General features: G+C 53.3%; 1 protein-coding gene and 1 long non-coding RNA gene across 4 annotated transcripts in view; one reads left to right on the forward strand and one right to left on the reverse strand.

Annotated features, from left to right (window-relative positions):
- The first annotated feature begins 1,781 nt into the window (after positions 1–1,781).
- Pdlim4 (PDZ and LIM domain 4) lies at positions 1,782–16,139 on the forward strand. 2 transcript variants are annotated; one of them, XM_015492732.1, is made up of 7 exons: positions 1,782–1,964; positions 6,507–6,658; positions 10,312–10,393; positions 14,727–14,908; positions 15,114–15,277; positions 15,598–15,715; positions 15,831–16,139. In XM_015492732.1, exons 1-7 carry the CDS (start codon positions 1,872–1,874, stop codon positions 16,033–16,035), a joined length of 996 nt encoding a protein of 331 aa, XP_015348218.1. In that variant the 5' UTR covers positions 1,782–1,871; the 3' UTR covers positions 16,036–16,139. The 2 variants fall into 2 exon arrangements, with proteins under 2 accessions (XP_015348218.1, XP_048639287.1); XM_048783330.1 differs by lacking the exon at positions 15,598–15,715.
- Positions 16,140–17,435: 1,296 nt separating this feature from the next.
- LOC125620249 overlaps positions 17,436–18,024 on the reverse strand; it is a 5,606-nt gene continuing 5,017 nt past the window's right edge. For both annotated transcript variants that reach the window (XR_007351863.1, XR_007351862.1), the window contains exon 3: positions 17,436–17,533. This is a non-coding gene — a long non-coding RNA (uncharacterized LOC125620249). The remainder of the gene's footprint in view (positions 17,534–18,024) is intronic.

The following is an 18,024-nucleotide window of genomic DNA, read 5'->3' on the forward strand; positions in this document are numbered from 1 at the left end:
CCAGATTCTAGACCACTGCTTCTCCCCAACCCCCTCCATCTCTAACTCTGTGAGAGAAGCCTTTGGAGATAGATTACGTTTCTCAGAGACTTAAGAGTCAGGATAGTCATATTTAGGAGTACCCTTTCTGGAAAGGGTGTCACACTCCCCCCTCCCCTAGACAGAAGTAAATAGATAATGAGGAAAGTTCAGGATGGGGGCAGGAAGGTGGCAGGCCCTAGGGATGTCTAAATTGGGAGAAGCAAGCAATATCTGAGAAGGGATTCCAGAATGAGGTGTATTAGGTGGAAACTCCCACAGACTTGAGGATCCCCTCTATCATGGACCATGTTCTACACTCAACCCTAGGGATAACCAATGAGAAGTGATAGTTCCTCCATTCCACCCCATTTAGTGGAGTGTAAGTCCTGACCCTTCTGCCTCTGTCTATAGGGGACCCAAGTCAGCATGGCATTGAGCAAAAACCCTTCTTCACCACACAGTGTTGAAAGCCCAGTGGCTGGTGCTTTGTGGATCCTTTCTCCCACATATATACCACACACCCCCAAATATGCACCACTGCCACACACACCATTCATGCTGTTTCTTTCCAGCAGTACAGGTAGCAGAACCATGCCTCCCAGAGAGGCATCCACATTCCACCCTGGAGGGCTCCCCTTCCTTGGACTGCCCTAGATTTGTACATCTCAAGCAGTCCTCCTTCTTGGAAGGGATGGGGTGTTTGAGATCTGGTGGACCCATCTTACCCCAACCTGTGAGCATCTGAAGAATAGTTCTTCCCAAAGCTTAGCTAAGAGGGTATAGAGGGTTGTCAAGAATATTAGCTAAATTAGGGGCTTCCTCATGGTCTGGAGAAGCTAATGTCTGGTGTAGCCAGACTGAGGTGCCCAAAGAGAGGTAGGCAGGGCTCTGGCCAAACCATGGCACCTGCAGAGGCTGTTCAAGGACATCCCTGGAGAACATGATGGGAATGGGGAGAAGCACTTGGGGAGAGAGGTCTCCAAGTGAAAGGCTGCATATATTCCCATAGTCACCACTCCAGCCATTCTCCTTTCCCTGGAAGCCTGAAGAAACAAAGCTCCTTGCAAAGGAGGAAGAGAGGGAGCTGTGCAGACCGCCTGGAAGGAACTGGCAGCAAGAGACAATCCTAATGTTCTGAAGGAAGCAGGGACACCTGGAAAGACAGAGCACCTCTCTTCTCTGACTCAAGTCAGAGGTCACCTTCTCCACGCAGCCTTCCTGGGATCCCCAAACTAGATTGGGTGCCTTTATATTTCCACCTCTATAGAGACGCGCTGCCGGCTCTGTGTCCCCAGCCAGGTCTGCTCAGGTCCAGGGTTCCTAGATCAGTGCTCTGTGTTCAGAGGGCTCCTCACACAGAGAGATAGGTTTGCCTGCCAGGACCTTTGAGGAGGTTTGATCAAGGCTTTGCCCCATCCCCCATCTGGGCCGCCCCCCGCCCCCCATTCCTCTCCTAGCTGGGGCGCCGCTCCGCCCAGTAGAAGCGACTTCAAAGGGTCTGTGCCCGAGCTTCCGCAGCCGGGCTCGGGTCTGCGGTGCGCAGATCCCAGGCCCAGACGGGATCCGGGACGTCGGGGCCGTCCCACTCCGGGGGTCTCTGAGAAGCGGGTGGGGGCTCGGGGCTGAGGCTGCTGAGACTGAGGGGCGCGTCCTCCGAGCCCCCCGAAGTGGGAGGGTCGGCGGCCGCGGGGCCAATCCGGGCGCGCGGGGAGCGGGGGCGGGGGCCGGGCGGAGGGGGGTACGGGCGGGCGGGCCGGGGGCGGGGCGCGGCGGCCAGGCAGGCGGTGGCGGCGGCCAGGCGGCGGCTCCTCGGTGTCCGGCTCCGGCTCCGGCTGCGGCTCCGGCCCGCGATGCCCCACTCGGTGACCCTGCGCGGCCCTTCTCCCTGGGGCTTCCGCCTGGTGGGCGGCCGGGACTTCAGCGCGCCCCTCACCATCTCGCGGGTGAGTCCCACGGCCGCGGGGCGGCGGGGCGGCCCCGGATCGGAGCCCCAGTCTCGCGGTCCCCCATCGGGGACCCGGATCCCCGACGTGTCCGAGACTTGAAAGCTGAGGGTTGACCCGGGTGACCCGCACGAGGTAGAGGCAGCTTCCAGGCAGGGCAGCGCCGCCCCACCCCCCTTCCCGCTGGGCCTGCTCACCCGGTGGAGGGGAGATTCCCCCAAAGTTCACACACCAGCCTCCTCTACGCTGCTGTCCTTGAGGAGTAGTCACGGAGGATCGGGGCCTTCCCGCAGACAAGAGCCAGGAACGTGGACAGATCCACAGAGGCCCAGAAACTCCCCAGTTAGACCTAAACCTGCCTGGAGATTTGAGTGAAGCGACTGTGGGTCCCCCCCTTCCCCTGTCAAGGGCCTCTGCCTGAAAAACTGGGTGACCCCACGGAGGTCTGAGGTCTTCAGTAAGAAAAGTTCATCCACTTCCCCACTCTGATCTTTAGGCAGTGTCTCTTTTGTGACCTCAGTCACCCTAGAGGGAAGTGACCAGGAGGAATTTTTTGGCTTCCAGGAAAAGGGCAGATTTGACTATGAGGATGTAAGAACTTCTCCTTAAAAGACAACACAAAGCCATTGGTCAAGCCAGTCTCAGCCCCCCTCCTCAAGGTTCCCAGAGCCATGTCTAGACCTGGACTTGGGACAGAGGAGGAAAAGATGGAGGCACAACTGTGGGGAGATGGCTGATCTGAGGACGGAGGAACAGACTTGAGTTCTGTTGCAGGGGGTGCCCAGGAGACAAAGGGTCCTAGCCCAGGTTCCCTGGTTAGGGGTGGGGGCGGAAGAGAGGACTGAGTCATTGGTGGCTCCTACTCTGGAGGGAACAGGATGGACCTGGGATCATCTGAGGGCATTCCTTGCCCCCACAGAGGCTGCTGGTCTTTGGGGACTTGTGAGAAGGGAACTAAGATCCACCTTCACCCACCCTTCTGCCTCCTCTTGCCCTGGGGGCTGGGCCCAGTTTCACAGACTTCTTTCCAGTTCTTGGAAGGGGATGGACACTGGTGGGGCATGGAATCGTGGAATCCTGTTTCTGGGGGCCAGGGTGACAGGCAGGACCAGCTGTCCTAGGAGGCTTCCCACGTCTGTCCTCACTGCCAGGTCCCTGAGGCTGAGTGAGGTGGGCCTTCAACACTTCCAGGAGCCTTTCATCTCCCATTTCCCTGAGAGATCCCTTCGTGTGTGTGTGTGTGTGTGTGTGTGTGCACGTGCATTCATGCTATTGTGTCTATGTCTGCCTGTGTAGATCATGCTGTGTGTCCACAGGGGAGGGCTGGTGGGGTGCTAGGCCGGCCAGCAGGCCAGGCACCCTGGGCGTGAGGCTGCTGACAAGCTCAGTGGCGGCTGCTGACGGCCGCAGGCGGCAGGGAGCTGAGACATCTGTTGCCCACGCGGCTGCCTGCCCGCCGAGGAAAGGCCTCCACACGTCACAGCAGCAGCAGCAGCGGCCTTGTTTGGCGCTGATCAGGATGCAGGCCCCTGGCAGGCAGGCAGGCAGTCTGGAAGAGGGGTTTGCCAGAAAGAGCCCCCACCCTCCATGTCCCCCAAGTGTCACACAGCAGCAGCTGAGGCCCAAGGAGCCAGGATGACTGAGCCTGGGTTTGGGTGGGATCTGGGAAGATTTACAGGACTGGGGAGGCACAGGCCACAGCTTGCCTAGTAGGTACCTGGGGGCAATTCTACAGGGACTGATGATGTGTGGGCGTGTCCTCACCAAGGGGGCTCAAGATCCAGCCCTTCCTGAGCTTCTAGACTTTCCTCACCCAGAACAACGTAGGAATGGACAACTTCATGTAGGGTTATAGGGAGGAAGCTGACTTCCTGGCAGGTCTGGAGGCTTGCAGTCTTGGCCTAGGAAGCCTTGGGGATCCCCAAGAACATTATCTAGGGCTCCTTCCCCACAGACAAACCATAATGATTGCTGGCCTTTCCAGAGCATCTGCAGTGTGCCAGGCCCCACCCAATGGGTGTTGGTACCAGCACCTCCCCAGCAACCAGTCCCTGGAATGAGCCCCACCATATGCCCAGCCTGCAGTGGAAGTTTCACATGCCCTGATTGTCTCACATTGTCCTCACAACAGCCCTTAGAAGTAAGGACTGCCTCTGGACTCACACTGTAGATGGGTGCACTGTGGCATGAAGAGAGTCAGGTAATGTACCCAGAGAAGCCTAGTAGGGACAGGAATCTAGGCCTGTCTGGAGCTTGCTGTGGCTATATGGGACCATATGGCCCTCTATAGCTCCCAGCCAGTATCTAGGCTGGGTGGGACAGGGACAAAATGTAGCCGTCATAGGTGAGGGGGTAATTCATGTCTCAACCTCCCATCTGACCTCACTATTCCTGTTTTCCCTTCTTTCTGTTATCCTGTGTGTAGCAGCTAGAGGGATCAAGCTGGATTCAATTCTGTCCTTCCCTGCTTAGAACACTCCATAGTTCCCAACCACTTCGAGTTGTCAGCTTCTCATCTGGGCCTACAAAGCCCTGCAAATTCTGGTCCCTGCCTCTTCTCTGACTTCATCTCTTTCACTCTCTCCTCACTAATGATGCTCCAGCCACACAAGCCTCCTTCTTTCTCTCCTTGTGGAGCCATTATACATGCTGTTCCTCCTACCTGGAACACCATTTCTCTCCTTGGACACTCTTACCCCTCCCTCCCTTTTGTAGTAAAACACAGTGGTTCAGAATAGTTTTGGATTTGGAATCAGTTGACCTGGGTTAGAATGCTGACTTGGCCATTTATCAATTAAGTGTTTCTCTATACTTCTCTGGACCTCAGTTTCCTCATCTGGGAAAAGGGCTTGCCTTGAAAACTAATGAGACAATGTGTGTAAAGACGGCTGGGAGAGACACGGTTTCCTAGCCTCATGCCCTCTCTGACCAGAACTCCCCTAGCTCAACAGAGTTGGCTGCATCCCAGCCACCCCTGCTTTCAAGAACTTCCTCCGCCTACAGGGGCCTGAATGCACCCCTTGTGCTGGCTGAGTCATCTTGTAGCTAACCACCCCCTGAGGAAGAAGACTCCTCTCCAGAGGGGGTTGGAGCAAGGTGTCCGTGCTCCAAATTCCTCTTTTTTCATCTGTAAATAGGAATGAGAACAGCCTCATTGCACTAGTGAATGAGAGGTCATTTAGTTATGGGTAAAGTGCTGAGCCCAGGCCCTGGCAAAGAGCAGGACCCTGAGAAGAGAACAGGATGGTGTCCTGGGCACCTGCCATGGGAGGACAGGATCATGCAGGTGCCCGGGCTCTTCAAGTGAACATTAATGGTGGGCTGAGGGTTCTGCTTCAGAAGAGGAATGTTCTTTGAAGCAGCCCATTTCAGGGCAGGTCAGCTTGGGCAGTGCCCACACTAGGCTGCGAGCCAAGGAGCTGCCAGCACTCAGCTTTGTCCACTTGCTACTGAGAACTAGCTGAGCTGAGCCTGGCTGGCTTCCAGAAGCTCCCACCCTGACTAATACGACAAGGTCATGGAGGTCTTGTGCCCAGAGAGGCACTGGCTGGAAAGGCTTGAAAATGAGGGGCTGCCAGTCTTTTTCCAAGGGCTGTGTTGGGACAAGACAGTGTGAAGACTGCCTGTTCCCTGAATTCCTCTCGGTTGCTCACTCGGGTCTTTCTGTGAGTCTGTCCCTACCTGTTCCCCACGTGGTTTTCATCAGATGACCATCATTGTAGGAGTCTCCAAATGAGAACACTGTTTGACTCTGTGTGGGGTCAGTAGTGACACTGAGACGTCCTACACGGGAAACTGGATGTGGGATTGTGACTGCAGAGTGCAGGCTGGCCAATGGAACTGAAGGGCCCTGGTCTGAACTTCACTTCCCCATACTAACATGAACAATGTGAGGGGGGAAGTGGTAATGGGGACACGCAGGTTACTCCCAGAAAAGTGCCCTCTATTTTGAGACCTAAAGGAGGAGGAGGAAGCTAGTATGTAGGGTTTGGGAGTCAAAGAAAAGAGTGTTGCAGGCAGAGGGAACAGCATTTGTGGAAGCCTGGAGATGGGCCCTGGCTTGTGCCTGTGAGTGCCCTGCATGCATTCAGATGGGCTGGGAGGATGGTGGAGAGGAAGTGAATGCATAGTAGGGGGACAGGGAAGATCAAGCAAGTTGGGTCAAAGAGCTGCTATATAGTCTGGCTGAGTGGGGCCCTGTCTGTGTGGAGCATTTGTGACATGTCCATGCTCTGTATGTATCTGTGAGCATATGTGTCCCTGTGTGTCTTTTGCTTATCTTTAGGTACATATGCAAGTTGGAAAAGTGGCATCCCACTTTTCCCAGGTCAGATGAAATCCTTCTTATAAACCTTCACTCCTACCTGGCCTCCAGGTGCTGGAGTCGAGGTTTTTAAAACCAGAGGCTGCAAGAAGGCCACACAACCTCTTGGTTTTCCCACCCCTGGGTCATGGCAGTGAGGCCACACTGGCCAGGTTCTGAGGTCCAGAGTAAAAGGCCACACAATGACTGCGCCAACCATCCGGCTTGTCTGCCCACAGGTCCATGCTGGTAGCAAGGCTGCACTGGCGGATCTGTGCCCAGGGGACCTGATCCAGGCCATCAATGGCGAAAGCACAGAGCTCATGACACACCTGGAGGCACAGAACCGCATCAAAGGCTGTCACGATCACCTCACACTCTCTGTGAGCAGGTACACAAAGGGCAGGGTGGGCTAGAAGGTTGGGAGGAGTGGGTAGGGGCAGTTATGGGCGGCCAGTGTCAGGCTGGAGCTGGGCCTCAATGTGGCTTCTCTGCCTCCACTCCAAGGCACCCAGCCTCTAATCCTAGAAGGCAGTACTTTCTCAGGGGCCTGGAGGGCACTGTTTAGAGCTGTGGGGAGCTTTAGGACCGAAGAAGCTCCTTTCAACTCAAGGCTAGAAGTGTGTTGTGGCACTTAAGGCAGATGTAGGCAGCAGATATAAGAGCTTGAGTCATCTCTGGAACATTTACACCTGTCATTTCTCCTACCCTGAGTGACCAGTTTGATAACTATTAAAAGCAATTTTGTGTGCAATAACTCATTTACCTGCAAATCTACTTATAAAAAAGATAACTTTAATGTAAGCCCCATTTTACAGATAAGACAACTGAGTCAGAAAAGTTAGAGGTTGCTTAAAGTCACCCAGAAAGGTAGTGGAAAAGCAAATTTGACCTCAGGTCTGTCTCATTCCTGAAGATTCTTCTACTTGACTGTCAGCCAAGCTGCCCTCCCTATACTATATGCACCATGGCCCACACCTCTGCTCTGGTTAAATTTGGAACAAGCTTACTGCCATGAATTATGTGTAATGCTGTGAAGCCCATCATGAAGGGGAACCTAGGAGGTCATCAAGCTCCACCTATAGCAGGATGAAAGGTCCAGTCCCTTTGCCTTGCTCAAGTCCTGGGTCTTTAGTCAGCTCCACCAGGCAATCATCCTAATCCTTGCTAAATGCAATCTCCCCACCCCTGTCTGGATCCAGGGAAGACAGACATAATTGCTCAGTTCTGCCACGTTCACGGCTAACAGGGACTTTCCACGACCCCCTATGGAAGTGTGTGGGAGAAACTTCCCCAAACCACAACACGGCTAACCATGCCTTACAGCTGGCCGGGCGGGAGGTGATCCATTGGCTCAGAGCCTTTAAACATGGTGAGAAGGTTTATGAGGTAACCTCTATTTGTACCTGGCCTGTAACCAGGTCCAGGTTGGGGTTAGGACCCCCTGACTATGCCCTTGGCCCTGAGTGAACTCAGCTGCAAGTCTAAGACCTTGTACATTCTACCTGGCACATGGCAAGGACATCCCAGCCTGGAAGTTCAGCAGACCTGATCCTAAGTCAGACTCTGGGACCTTAGGTACCCAGATAACCTTCACGAGCCTGGGTTTCCTTTCCCATAAAATAGGATCACGTTCATTACCCTCTGCCAGACTGAGGGGCGGCTGGTTGGGGGAAATGTCAGCACTGCTTTGCCCACAAGCAGCCTCTGAGGCCTCCCCACTTGGCTGGGTTCCTGGGCCCTGACTCACCTCCGGCTCTGCTTCTGTAGTGAACAAGGGCAGCCCTGGTGGTAGTGGAGTTGGGGAGGCTCACAAGCAGCCTGAGTCAGGAGATTCCCAGAGAGAATGATGTCAGGGGAGAGTGGCCGGGTGGAGGTTCCCCTTCCTTCCTTTCATGCTCATTTGTTCCAAACCAGTCATGGAAGGAGCCCAGGGTTCCACTGACCTGTTGAGCTGTGAGCATTGCAGTCTCAGAATGCCATTTGGCCATGGAACAGGGAGAATATTCTCCCGGTCACAGAGATGAGTTCCAGTGCCACTCTGTACTTGAGAACCATGTTGTCCTATAGCAGAACTTTATTCTCTGAGCCCTGAACTTCCTCACCTCTAAAATGGGGATTTCTTGTGATCTGAGTGATGAGGTACCAGGCCTGCTCAGTCAGAGTGAAAACCCAAGTCTAGCCCTCCAGCTCCTGTCTCCATCCTTCACACATACAGATTCTGGGGGATCAAGACATGGGGCCCTGTTGACCCTCTGGCCCAACATTCCTTCTCCTGGATACCTTCCCACCTGCAAGGCCTCTGACTCTGTTCACTATCCTGTCTCCTATGCCAGGACCTATGCCTGGGTCTTATGTTTGGTTCCCAGAGACCCCTTCCACCTGCAACATGGGCTTTGCAGAGGATCAGCCTGATGAGCTGGCTGGAATGAGCAACTCTGAATTCCTACTCCTGGGTTTCTACCCAGACCAGCTTCCCTACTGTCTTCCATGTCTACAGGGCTGTAATCTCACACCTCTCACTTCCCACAGAGTAAAACTCAGGAAAGGCCCGGCTTCTCTGCTAGGCTTATTTTGTCTGGTGCCAAAGCCAGGCATCCAACAATCTGAGCTAACCCACACTTCTTGGCTAGGTTCTATACTTCCAGAATCTTTCTAGCATCAACTTCTGTCCTGTCAGTCTGTCAGTCTTGTTTTTGATTTACAGATGGGCACAGGGAGCCACCTACCCCATGTGAAATGGAGGCCTGGGATGGGGCTAATCATGATTAGATTAAGCCCTTCATTCTTATCTCATGCCTTGGGCCACCCTCATGGCTCTGGGCAATTGTGCCCTCTGACCTTTAGATCATAGGGCTTGTACTGCCCTTCTGGGCAGCACTTGAGGGAAATATAAAGCCAAATAACCATAGCTACACAAGATGTCCATGCAGAGTTCTGAGCAAGTAGAAATCACAGTTAGAGCTGTGAGTTGGTGCAGTCACTTGGGAGCCTAGCTAAGGGGACTAGAGACAGAGATTGTGGGGAAGGGATTGTTGCCCTGGGATGGCACAGTCTTGATGCCAAGGGCCTCCAGAAGGCTATGGGTTAGAGAGGTAACCTGCAAAGAGCCAGGGAAGAGGCAGAGGTGAGAAAGTACAGAGTCCGTGTGGCCTGCAGCTACAGACAGACTGGTAAATCCCTCAGCTGACAAAGGGAGAGGCAGAATTGAGCTCCTTGGCCAGTTGGAGTCCTCGAGTAGCCCTAGGAGACCTCTTGGTTGGAGGACATTATTTCCCTTTAGTCTCTGGAGCCTCACTTCACACCCTCCTGCCCGCCCAGGCCTCTGCATCCTCCTGGCCTGCTCCTCACAGAGCTACTGAGCGGCAGGGCTGGGCCCCCGGCCCACAGCCTCAAGGCCTGCCTGCCCTGCTTATGGCAGGTTTACGATGTTTTTCTCCCTCCTGAGTGGTGTTTGGCTTTTGGTTTCTATGGCGAAGCAGGAATTTCCTAATGGCCTGTTTCCCATCTGGGCTGGGCAGACATCAGTGATGACTCTGCCGGCGGCAGCAGCAGGAGGGAAGGCGCACCCCTCTGAGCCTCTCCTTTGCTTTCCCAAGAGCTGACCCCAGCCCCAGCCAGAGGCTTATGGATAGAGAGCCAAGGGATGAGTGGATGGGCTCCTAACTAGTCCACGTGTGAGGCCTGGCTTCCCTGCCACAGCTGAGCCTCTTGAGTGGAGTTTCTGTAGGCCACAGAGAGGTTAGAAAATGGGGGGAAGCTGCAGAGCCTCTGCTTCAGTCTCTCCAGGACCAGACCAGAGAGGCCAGGCAGCTGGTAGGGAAGAGAGCACACAGCCCTGCTCCAGGAGAGTGGCAGATCTAGGTTTTTGGCTCCTTGACAGAACAGATACCACTGTGGTGCAGGGGAAGGTGCTGGGGTAGCATTTTCCTTCCTGCAGGCCACAGGCCTAGTTCTGGATGGTGATGGCCCAGAGCACAGCCCCTCTTGGTCCTGTTCCTAGGCTTGTTAGGCAGATATTGACCATACTGATTCCTGCTACAGGCCTGAGAGCAGAAGTTGGCCCAGTTCCCCTGATGACAGCAAGGCTCAGGCACACAGGATCCACATCGACCCTGAGGCCCAGGTATGTACGCTGCCTGACCTGGCCTGGCTCAGAGAGAGCCCAGGGCAGAGGAGCTAGAAGTAGTCTACAGGTTCCCCTGCATTGGCTGTCCTCATCATGGCCCTGAGATGCCCAGGACAAAAACGAGAGAAAGTTCCTCTGGGCCATGCTCATACCCCATCCCATATTCCTCCGATCATGAGCACCTCCTGGGGGCTCTGTGTTTATTCCAGCCAATCCGGAGCATGGACAAAGTTTCCTGTGATGGGCAGGGGCTGGGCTAGGCCTTGGCTCAGGGTTTCTTTCCATCCACCCAGCTGGAATTCACTCTGGTACCCAGTGGTTCCATATTAGGTAGAAGTCAACAGGCTTGGTAGAGGGCTGCAGGTGTGTGTGTGTGGGGGGGTGGTCTAGCCTCAAGCTGTGGAGTGATCACAGGCCATAGGACACTCCTTTAGCTCATCCTACCCTTGGGTACCCTGTCCAAGCTGAAGTTCCCTCATGGCCATCCTGTGATTATAACTAGCACACATGCTGCATGTCTGTCTGCTCAGTCACCTTTTTGTGTAGGACAGGAATCACGGCTTATGGCACTTCCTCAGGGACAGTGAGGGATCCAGGCTGCTCTAGGACTTTGTCTTTCCATGGGCATGAAGGGAGCCAACTGAGCAAGATGGAGGTATCTAGAGCCAACTGGGCATCTCTGGAAGGAAAGGGGGAGACTAGGCTGATCTGAGATATAACCAGAACCATGAGACCCAGCATGTGGGGCCACAGACTCCTAGGCCTGCTTTTGTCCTCTTTCTCCATATGGGGAAAAAAAAAAAAAAAGAGATCTATGCATGAAGAGGAGGCTTCACCCAACCAGAGGAAGGATTTCCACTCCCGCCCCTCCCTCACCAACAATCCCCACGTTGCTCTACATTTGCCTCATCCCTTACCTCAGCCAGTATCCCTCAGGCCAGATGTTTATCCCAACCACAGAGTGCCCATTCTGGCAGAGAGACACTTATAAGTCCCAGGATAGGGAAAGCTAGGTGCCAAAGGAGCCCAGAGTGGACACGTGACTCAGCCAGGGGTCAAAGAGGGCTTCCTGGAGGAGAGGTATCCAAGCCCAGACCTGGAGGCCTGGGAAAAATAAAATGGGCAAAAGGGTATGGAGAGAGGAAGTGTGCTCAGGAAGCACATACAAAGGCCCAGGAGTGAGATCGTGCAGCACAGGTTCAGAGAACAGAAAGGTCTAAGAGGGGGCAGGTGGGAGGGCAGAGGCAAGGGATGAGGTGATAGAGCAAGGCTACAGGGAGGCTCCTGGGTTCCTCAGTCCAGGGCCTTAACTGTTCTTTCAGGAATTCAAAGCCACATCTGTGTCTCAGAAGCTTTACCCCCTGGCCCATGGACTCAAAGCCCTAGGGGTAGTGGTAAGCAGAGTAGATTTGGCATAGGAGGCAGATTTGGCATAGAATCAGCCAGGCTTGACAAGGGCCAGGCAGGAGGGAGCAGCATAGTTGAGACCCCTAGAGTATGTGCAAGGCCCAATTTCCTTCTGATGTGGCAGTGCCAGGATGGAGAGAGAAGGAGGCCTGAACAATGGAATTTGGAGCTCAAATGTGTTCAGTCCTCTGAGAGGCTCAAGGACAGTGGGCCTGGGGGGCTGGGGCTATAGAGCAGCTCCCCATGTGCCCATGCTTTTCCTTGCTGACTCTTTCAGAGACCAGGCTGGCAGAGCTCAGGCTACAGGGGGAGGGATTTTCCATAAGCAACAGGGCAGCCCATCAGCTGCTGTCCCCCTTTTGTACTTAAAAGGTCATGGACTCCATGGGTGGTGACAAAAACACTCCTACCCCGCCTTCACAGGGATGTGTCCTCACCACCACAGACACAGGGCTCATTGTCCCCAAGCTGCTCCCACCCTTTGCCTGTGGGGGATGGGGCTAGCTGGAACCATCAGAGGAATAAGAAGCTACAGCCACCATTAGCCCCAGGACCCGCCCAAGGTACCCCTGGCATGCTTTCCCCAGTGAAATGGGACAGGGCCATTGAGCTTCAGGCCCACATTCCTGTAGGGCCATAGAAGACCCTCCTCTTCTCAGACCCTATGTGGGAACACAGGAGACACTTGGCCAACCCAAGGTCGAAGAAAGGTAGGGACAAGGAAAGGATTCATGGAGGGAACAGAATTTAAACTGAGAACCTAGAAATGAGTAGACGCAAGGTAGGCAGAGCAGACGGTGCTCGCACATCCAACCTGTCCTCTCCAGCCCATCAGAGAGCAGGAACGTGGCTGCAGGAGGTGCTACACACTCTTCTGCACTCAGCATTCACCTCCATCCAAGTTGTATATCCCAGACTCTGATGCTGGTCATGTGGGAGCTGGTGAGCAAGCAGGTAGTTATTCCCATTCTGCCAAAGAAATCCACTGAGGCTTCAATAAGTGAATCAGTGGTCGGTCAGCTGGTGCTCAGAGCTGGGGCACATATGGTATGAGGTGCACCACCACACGGAGAGGGCAGATCCGGGAATGGGGGCTCAGGAGTTCCTGTGAGAGCCGTTCAGCCAAATTTGCTGTGTGCCAGGAACCGTGCTAAGTGCTTTGTAGATAATTTTCCTATAACATAGAGACCTCGGTTCACAATGAAGAAACTGAGGTTCGGAGAGGTGAAGTGATTCGCCACATTAGTGATAGAGCTGGGACTCAAATAAAAGCCAAGTATACCACTGAGTTCAGTTCTAGAGAGGCTGCTGCATGGGTGGCCTTGGGAGGGGCAGTAGCTCTGATGACCCTGCAACAGACTCCCAGACCCTGCTGGGTGGAGTATGAGGGCCTCCATCCTCCCAGCTTCTGGTTCCTCAGACTCCCACTCCCCCTTCCCATTGAAGCCTCCTCCCAGAGGCCCAGCCCTACCCCCACCCACCACAGCCCATCTGGTGCCCATTAGAAGCCTGTCCTGCTTGCCTGCCTACCCCAGACACATGTGTGAGAGTGCTCAGGTTTCTCCAGGGCTTTTCTAATGGCAATGGGGTCTCACTGTTGCTGCTGCTTCTGCTACATTGACAGGGACCCACCTGGGCAGCAAGACTCCCTTTTTTCTGTTGCAGGGGTAAATGGGAAGACCTGCACACATCCACCCACTTCCCAAGCACCCCCTTGCAAAATCAGGGGCAGTCAGGGCAGAGACTTGCAGATTCCACTGTGCCTGATTCTATAGGGTGACTGAGTCCGAGCAGGCTCCTTCCCACCCCACCCTCCCCAGATTCCCTGTCCACACAGCAGATCAGAGAGGTTTACCTGTTATCTTCCAGGCTGAGGCTGAGACCTACCCCATGGTCTGGACTTGAACCTCACCCTAAAATCAGGCTGCTTTGGCTGCCAGCCCAGTTTCAGCCACAGGAGCCACCATGGCCTTCCCCAGGGTGACCAGAGCTGGCTCCAAGTATGTGATATCATTGTGTGATTAGGTGTATGTAGGTAGACTGGCTGGTGGGTATGTACCGTCCTTATGCACAAGTATGTCTTTAATGTACTTGTAAGAGCACGAGTGTACATGCCCCCGTTCACACTGCTGTGGATATAGTTACATGACTGCAAGCCAAGGACAGCACCGCCCCGGACTCTTCAGACCTATGCCACAGACATACTGCCCTTTCTTCACGGCTCAGGGGACATGCTCAGAGCACTCATCCCCCAACTGTTTCTGCAGTGGACACTGGGGAGTGAGGTAGGGAGCCTTGAGCTCTGCCCAGCCTCTGACCTTCATCTGCTGTGCCTAAAGAAGGATATTTTTTGTGGCCTGGAAAGTGGTAAATGGGGCAGACTGACCTCATGACAGCACTCTGGAGAGCCTCAGACTGCCCTTTAAAGGGTCTTAGACATACAGCAATCGAGGGCTACTCCTGGATATAGGAAAGGAGTTACTTTTTATGTTTCAAGCCATGGGTGCATCTGGTACCCAGCACAGTTCTGGCAGGTGATAACACTGCACCAGGACATCTCTTCCAGGAAGCCACACACTGCTGCAGCCACATTGGTCTTAAAAGTTTCTTGGAATAGGCCTGCCCCAACATAGTCCCTCACAGGCACTGGTGGCCAGAACCACCATAGGGCCCATGAGCCTGGGTTTAGTCAGGCACTCAGATATTTATGTCTGACTTTCAACAGGCATTTCTCATTTTTGTGGTGGATGAACCTGGTTCAGGCTCAACTTTTTCCCACAGACCCCTTTCCTGGCTGGGCACCATAGCCCAGTGATGCCAACATCCCCCAAGGCCTAACATAAAGGATGGTGGTGAGGGGTGGTGAATGAGGAATGGCCAGAGACCACAGGGTCTCCCAGTACCTTAGGCCTAACTCTCACAGGATGGCAGTCCAGTGACCAGCAGGCGGCCCTCAGCCACCGGGATTGGGCCAGAAGATAGCCGACCAGGCCTGGGTTCCTCGTATGGACAGCCACCTCACCTTCCAGTCCCTCACAATGGCAGCAGCAATGAGGTCACCCTGCCAGCCCAGATGAGCTCACTGCATGTGTCTCCACCCCCCAGGTAATGTGGAGACTTGGCCTTTGAAGCCACACCTAGATCTCATCCTAATCTCTGGTCCCTCAAATCTCACATGGCCTATCCTGACTTAATCCTTGGGTCTCAGATGGTTGTATTCTGACTCATAAAACCTCCCTAGTCCCCCAAGCCATCAGAGCCAAGGCTGAAATTGCAACCTGGCCCTCATTTGTCTCCTCCTCTTTCCTAGTGCTGACCCAGCCAGGGGCCTCCACAGGAACCGGGACTGCAGAGTCGACCTGGGCTCAGAGGTCTACCGGATGCTGCGGGAGCCAGCCGAGCCAACCGCTACAGAACCCAAGCAGTCAGGCTCCTTCCGCTACTTGCAGGGCATGCTAGAGGCTGGCGAGGGTGGTAAGACTCCTGACGCCTCACCCTACCTGCCTTCCCACTCCCTGCGGTGGCCTGAACTCAGCCTCCCCGCCCTGGACTTACCCTGAATTTCCCAGCTATGCACCCTTCCCAGCCGTCTGCCCCTCCTGGATCTCCACAGCTCATTCCCACACCTTAACTGCACCCTTGCCTTCTGATTCCCACTCCAACCCTGTCACTGCCCCCCCACCCCACATCCACTCCCCAATCTTAGTGCAAATGGCCTCCAAAGCAACACCTTGCAAAAAATGTAGTTCTGACCTTTCCCACTGGGCTCATGCCACCTGCAATCTGGGTTTCAGGGGAGCGGCCTGGGCCTGGTGGGCCCCGGAACCTCAAACCCACAGCCAGCAAGTTGGGCACTCCCCTGAGTGGCCTACAAGGGCTGCCTGAGTGCACGCGCTGCGGCCACGGGATTGTGTGAGTACCTGCTCTACTGGCCCCACTGCCACCCCACCTTTCCAGGGCCCTGGACAGGAGCTTGCTGGAGAACCTGTCAGTCATCCAGTGCTGTCCTCTCCGTTTCTCCCATCAGGGGCACCATCGTCAAGGCACGGGATAAGCTCTACCACCCAGAGTGTTTCATGTGCTGTGACTGTGGCCTGAACCTCAAGCAGCGAGGTTACTTCTTCCTGGATGAGCGACTCTACTGCGAGAACCACGCCAAGGCACGGGTCAAGCCACCCGAGGGCTACGATGTGGTGGCCGTGTATCCCAATGCCAAGGTGGAACTCGTCTAAGCCAGGACCACCTTCCCTGCCCTGCTTCATTTAATGCCCCCATGTGGCTCATGTAAATATGTTTCCCTGGCCTCTCTAATAAAGTCCCTTCGCTCAGCCTTGAACCAGTCAGTGCCCTGTCCTGCCAGCCTCCTGCACTATCCCAGTGCCAGGCATGTCCGAGGCACTGGGTGCCATGGTGAGGGAGAAAGCACCATGCTTTCCTTAGTGGTCCACAGCCCAGGTGGATGCCTGGCCTGAATCACAAGGGACGGCTTTATTAATATGCTGGGACACCTGCACCAAGGGGTCTGAGCTGGGTGGGGTTAAGGATGATACAGCTGAGAACTACAAGAATCAGAAGGCAAGAGCTCTACACTGTGATATATGGAGATATATGATGTGTGGTCGTCATCAGCAGGAGCAAGCAGAGGCATTCCCTAGCAGCCTCAGGAAAGATGGCCCAGCCGAGCACAGGACTGGGGGGAACACCTCATTGCCATGGGCAGTCTCCACTTCTGAGAGTTCTCCCCTTTGGGTTTCATTTCTAGTTCTCCAACCCACTTTATTCTTCTTTGAGACCCCTTTCTCTCTCTACCACCAGGGGGCGCACTTGATTATTTTTTTCCTCCCCCAGAAGAGAGAGAAGCCAAGTTCAAAAAAACAGAACACTCACCTAGGACTGTGTTCCCCTCCAGCATGCTTTGTCCTATCTCCAAAATGGAAGGGAAATTCCACCCCTCCTCACAGGCACCCTGGTTACCATTGAATGGATCCAACTTGGGCCTTTTGCCCCACAGTTGCACACACCAGTACAAACTCAGGCTTTTTAAAAATATAAATGGTAATTGAGGGGTTTTTGTTTTGTTTTTCAGCTGTAGATGGACACAGTATCTTTATTTTTATTTATTTTTATGTGGTGCTAAGGATCGAACCCAGTGCCTCATGCATGCGAGACAAGCGCTCTACCACTGAGCTATAACCCCAGCCCTTTTTTTTTTTTAATAATACAGTTTGTTTATTTTTACACACATGCTTCTGAAAAAAAAAAAAAAAGGTTTTTTGTCTCTTTTGGAACTGGGGAGTCGAACCCAGGGCTTTTCGAATGCAAGGCAGATGCTTTGTCATTGAGCTACATCCCAGCCCTCGGTAATTGAGTTTTTGAGTGGCTATTCACATACAACCAACTACATTTCCTGAATTCTAGGTCTGTTAGACTACTCTCTGGTTTCCTTGCTCTGTGCAAGAAACTATTTAGTTCCTGGTTATTTAATGAGCCCGAATAATGTGGGTTTGTGCTATTTTCAATTTTGTGCTATCACGAACCACAAAATTCACACTCTCACTGTCAACATGAAACGGTACCTGTTTCTCCCAGTTCTTGCCAACACAGGATATTTTCATTCTTTTAGCCTGAGAAGTAAAAGGCAGCATAGTTGTTTTAATTTCTTTGACTTCTAGTGACAAGGGTTCAGTCATTCAACAGACTTTTACTGTGTGCTTGCTGGGTGCCCCCCTGCTGAGAGAACAGAAAGGAACAAGTGGGCCTCACTATTTGAGCAATTCCTGATGTGTATTCTCCTAAACCTTTCATTCATTTTTTTCCAAAGTTTATTAATTGGTAGGAACTTTTCATATTCTTGTCAGAAACTTTGTTGCTGGATTTTATTCCTTTGATCTTGTTGCTCTTCCTCTGACAATAGCACACTGTTTTAATTATACCCCTATTAGAACTTAATAGCTAATCTCTCCTCCTTGTTCTTCGTTTACAAACATGTCAAGGTTATATTGCACATTTTCAATTGTCAGTTTAGACTCAGTATGTCAGGCTCTGGGGAAACAAATGTCTTTGAACCGTGACTGGGGTTTCCCTGAATCTAAAAAGAGAACTGGCATAGAGTCCCAGGAAAGGATTATGACCTGTACTTATTCTGCACTTATTCAAGTGTTGTAAATGCCTCCATATATATATATATATATATATATATATATATATATATATATATATAT

The sequence above is a fragment of the Marmota marmota genome, unplaced genomic scaffold (genome assembly GCF_001458135.2).
Source record: "Marmota marmota marmota unplaced genomic scaffold, marMar, whole genome shotgun sequence".
NCBI lineage: Eukaryota > Metazoa > Chordata > Mammalia > Rodentia > Sciuridae > Marmota > Marmota marmota.

Bases quoted from the DNA above. Each gene is read 5' to 3' on its own strand.
- Pdlim4 (XM_015492732.1), top strand. From the start codon at position 1,872: ATGCCCCACTCGGTGACCCTGCGCGGCCCTTCTCCCTGGGGCTTCCGC. The intron at 6,659-10,311 runs GTACACAAAGGG...TTCCTGCTACAG, and splicing joins CTCACACTCTCTGTGAGCAG to GCCTGAGAGCAGAAGTTGGC. The intron at 15,278-15,597 runs GTAAGACTCCTG...TCTGGGTTTCAG, and splicing joins GCTAGAGGCTGGCGAGGGTG to GGGAGCGGCCTGGGCCTGGT.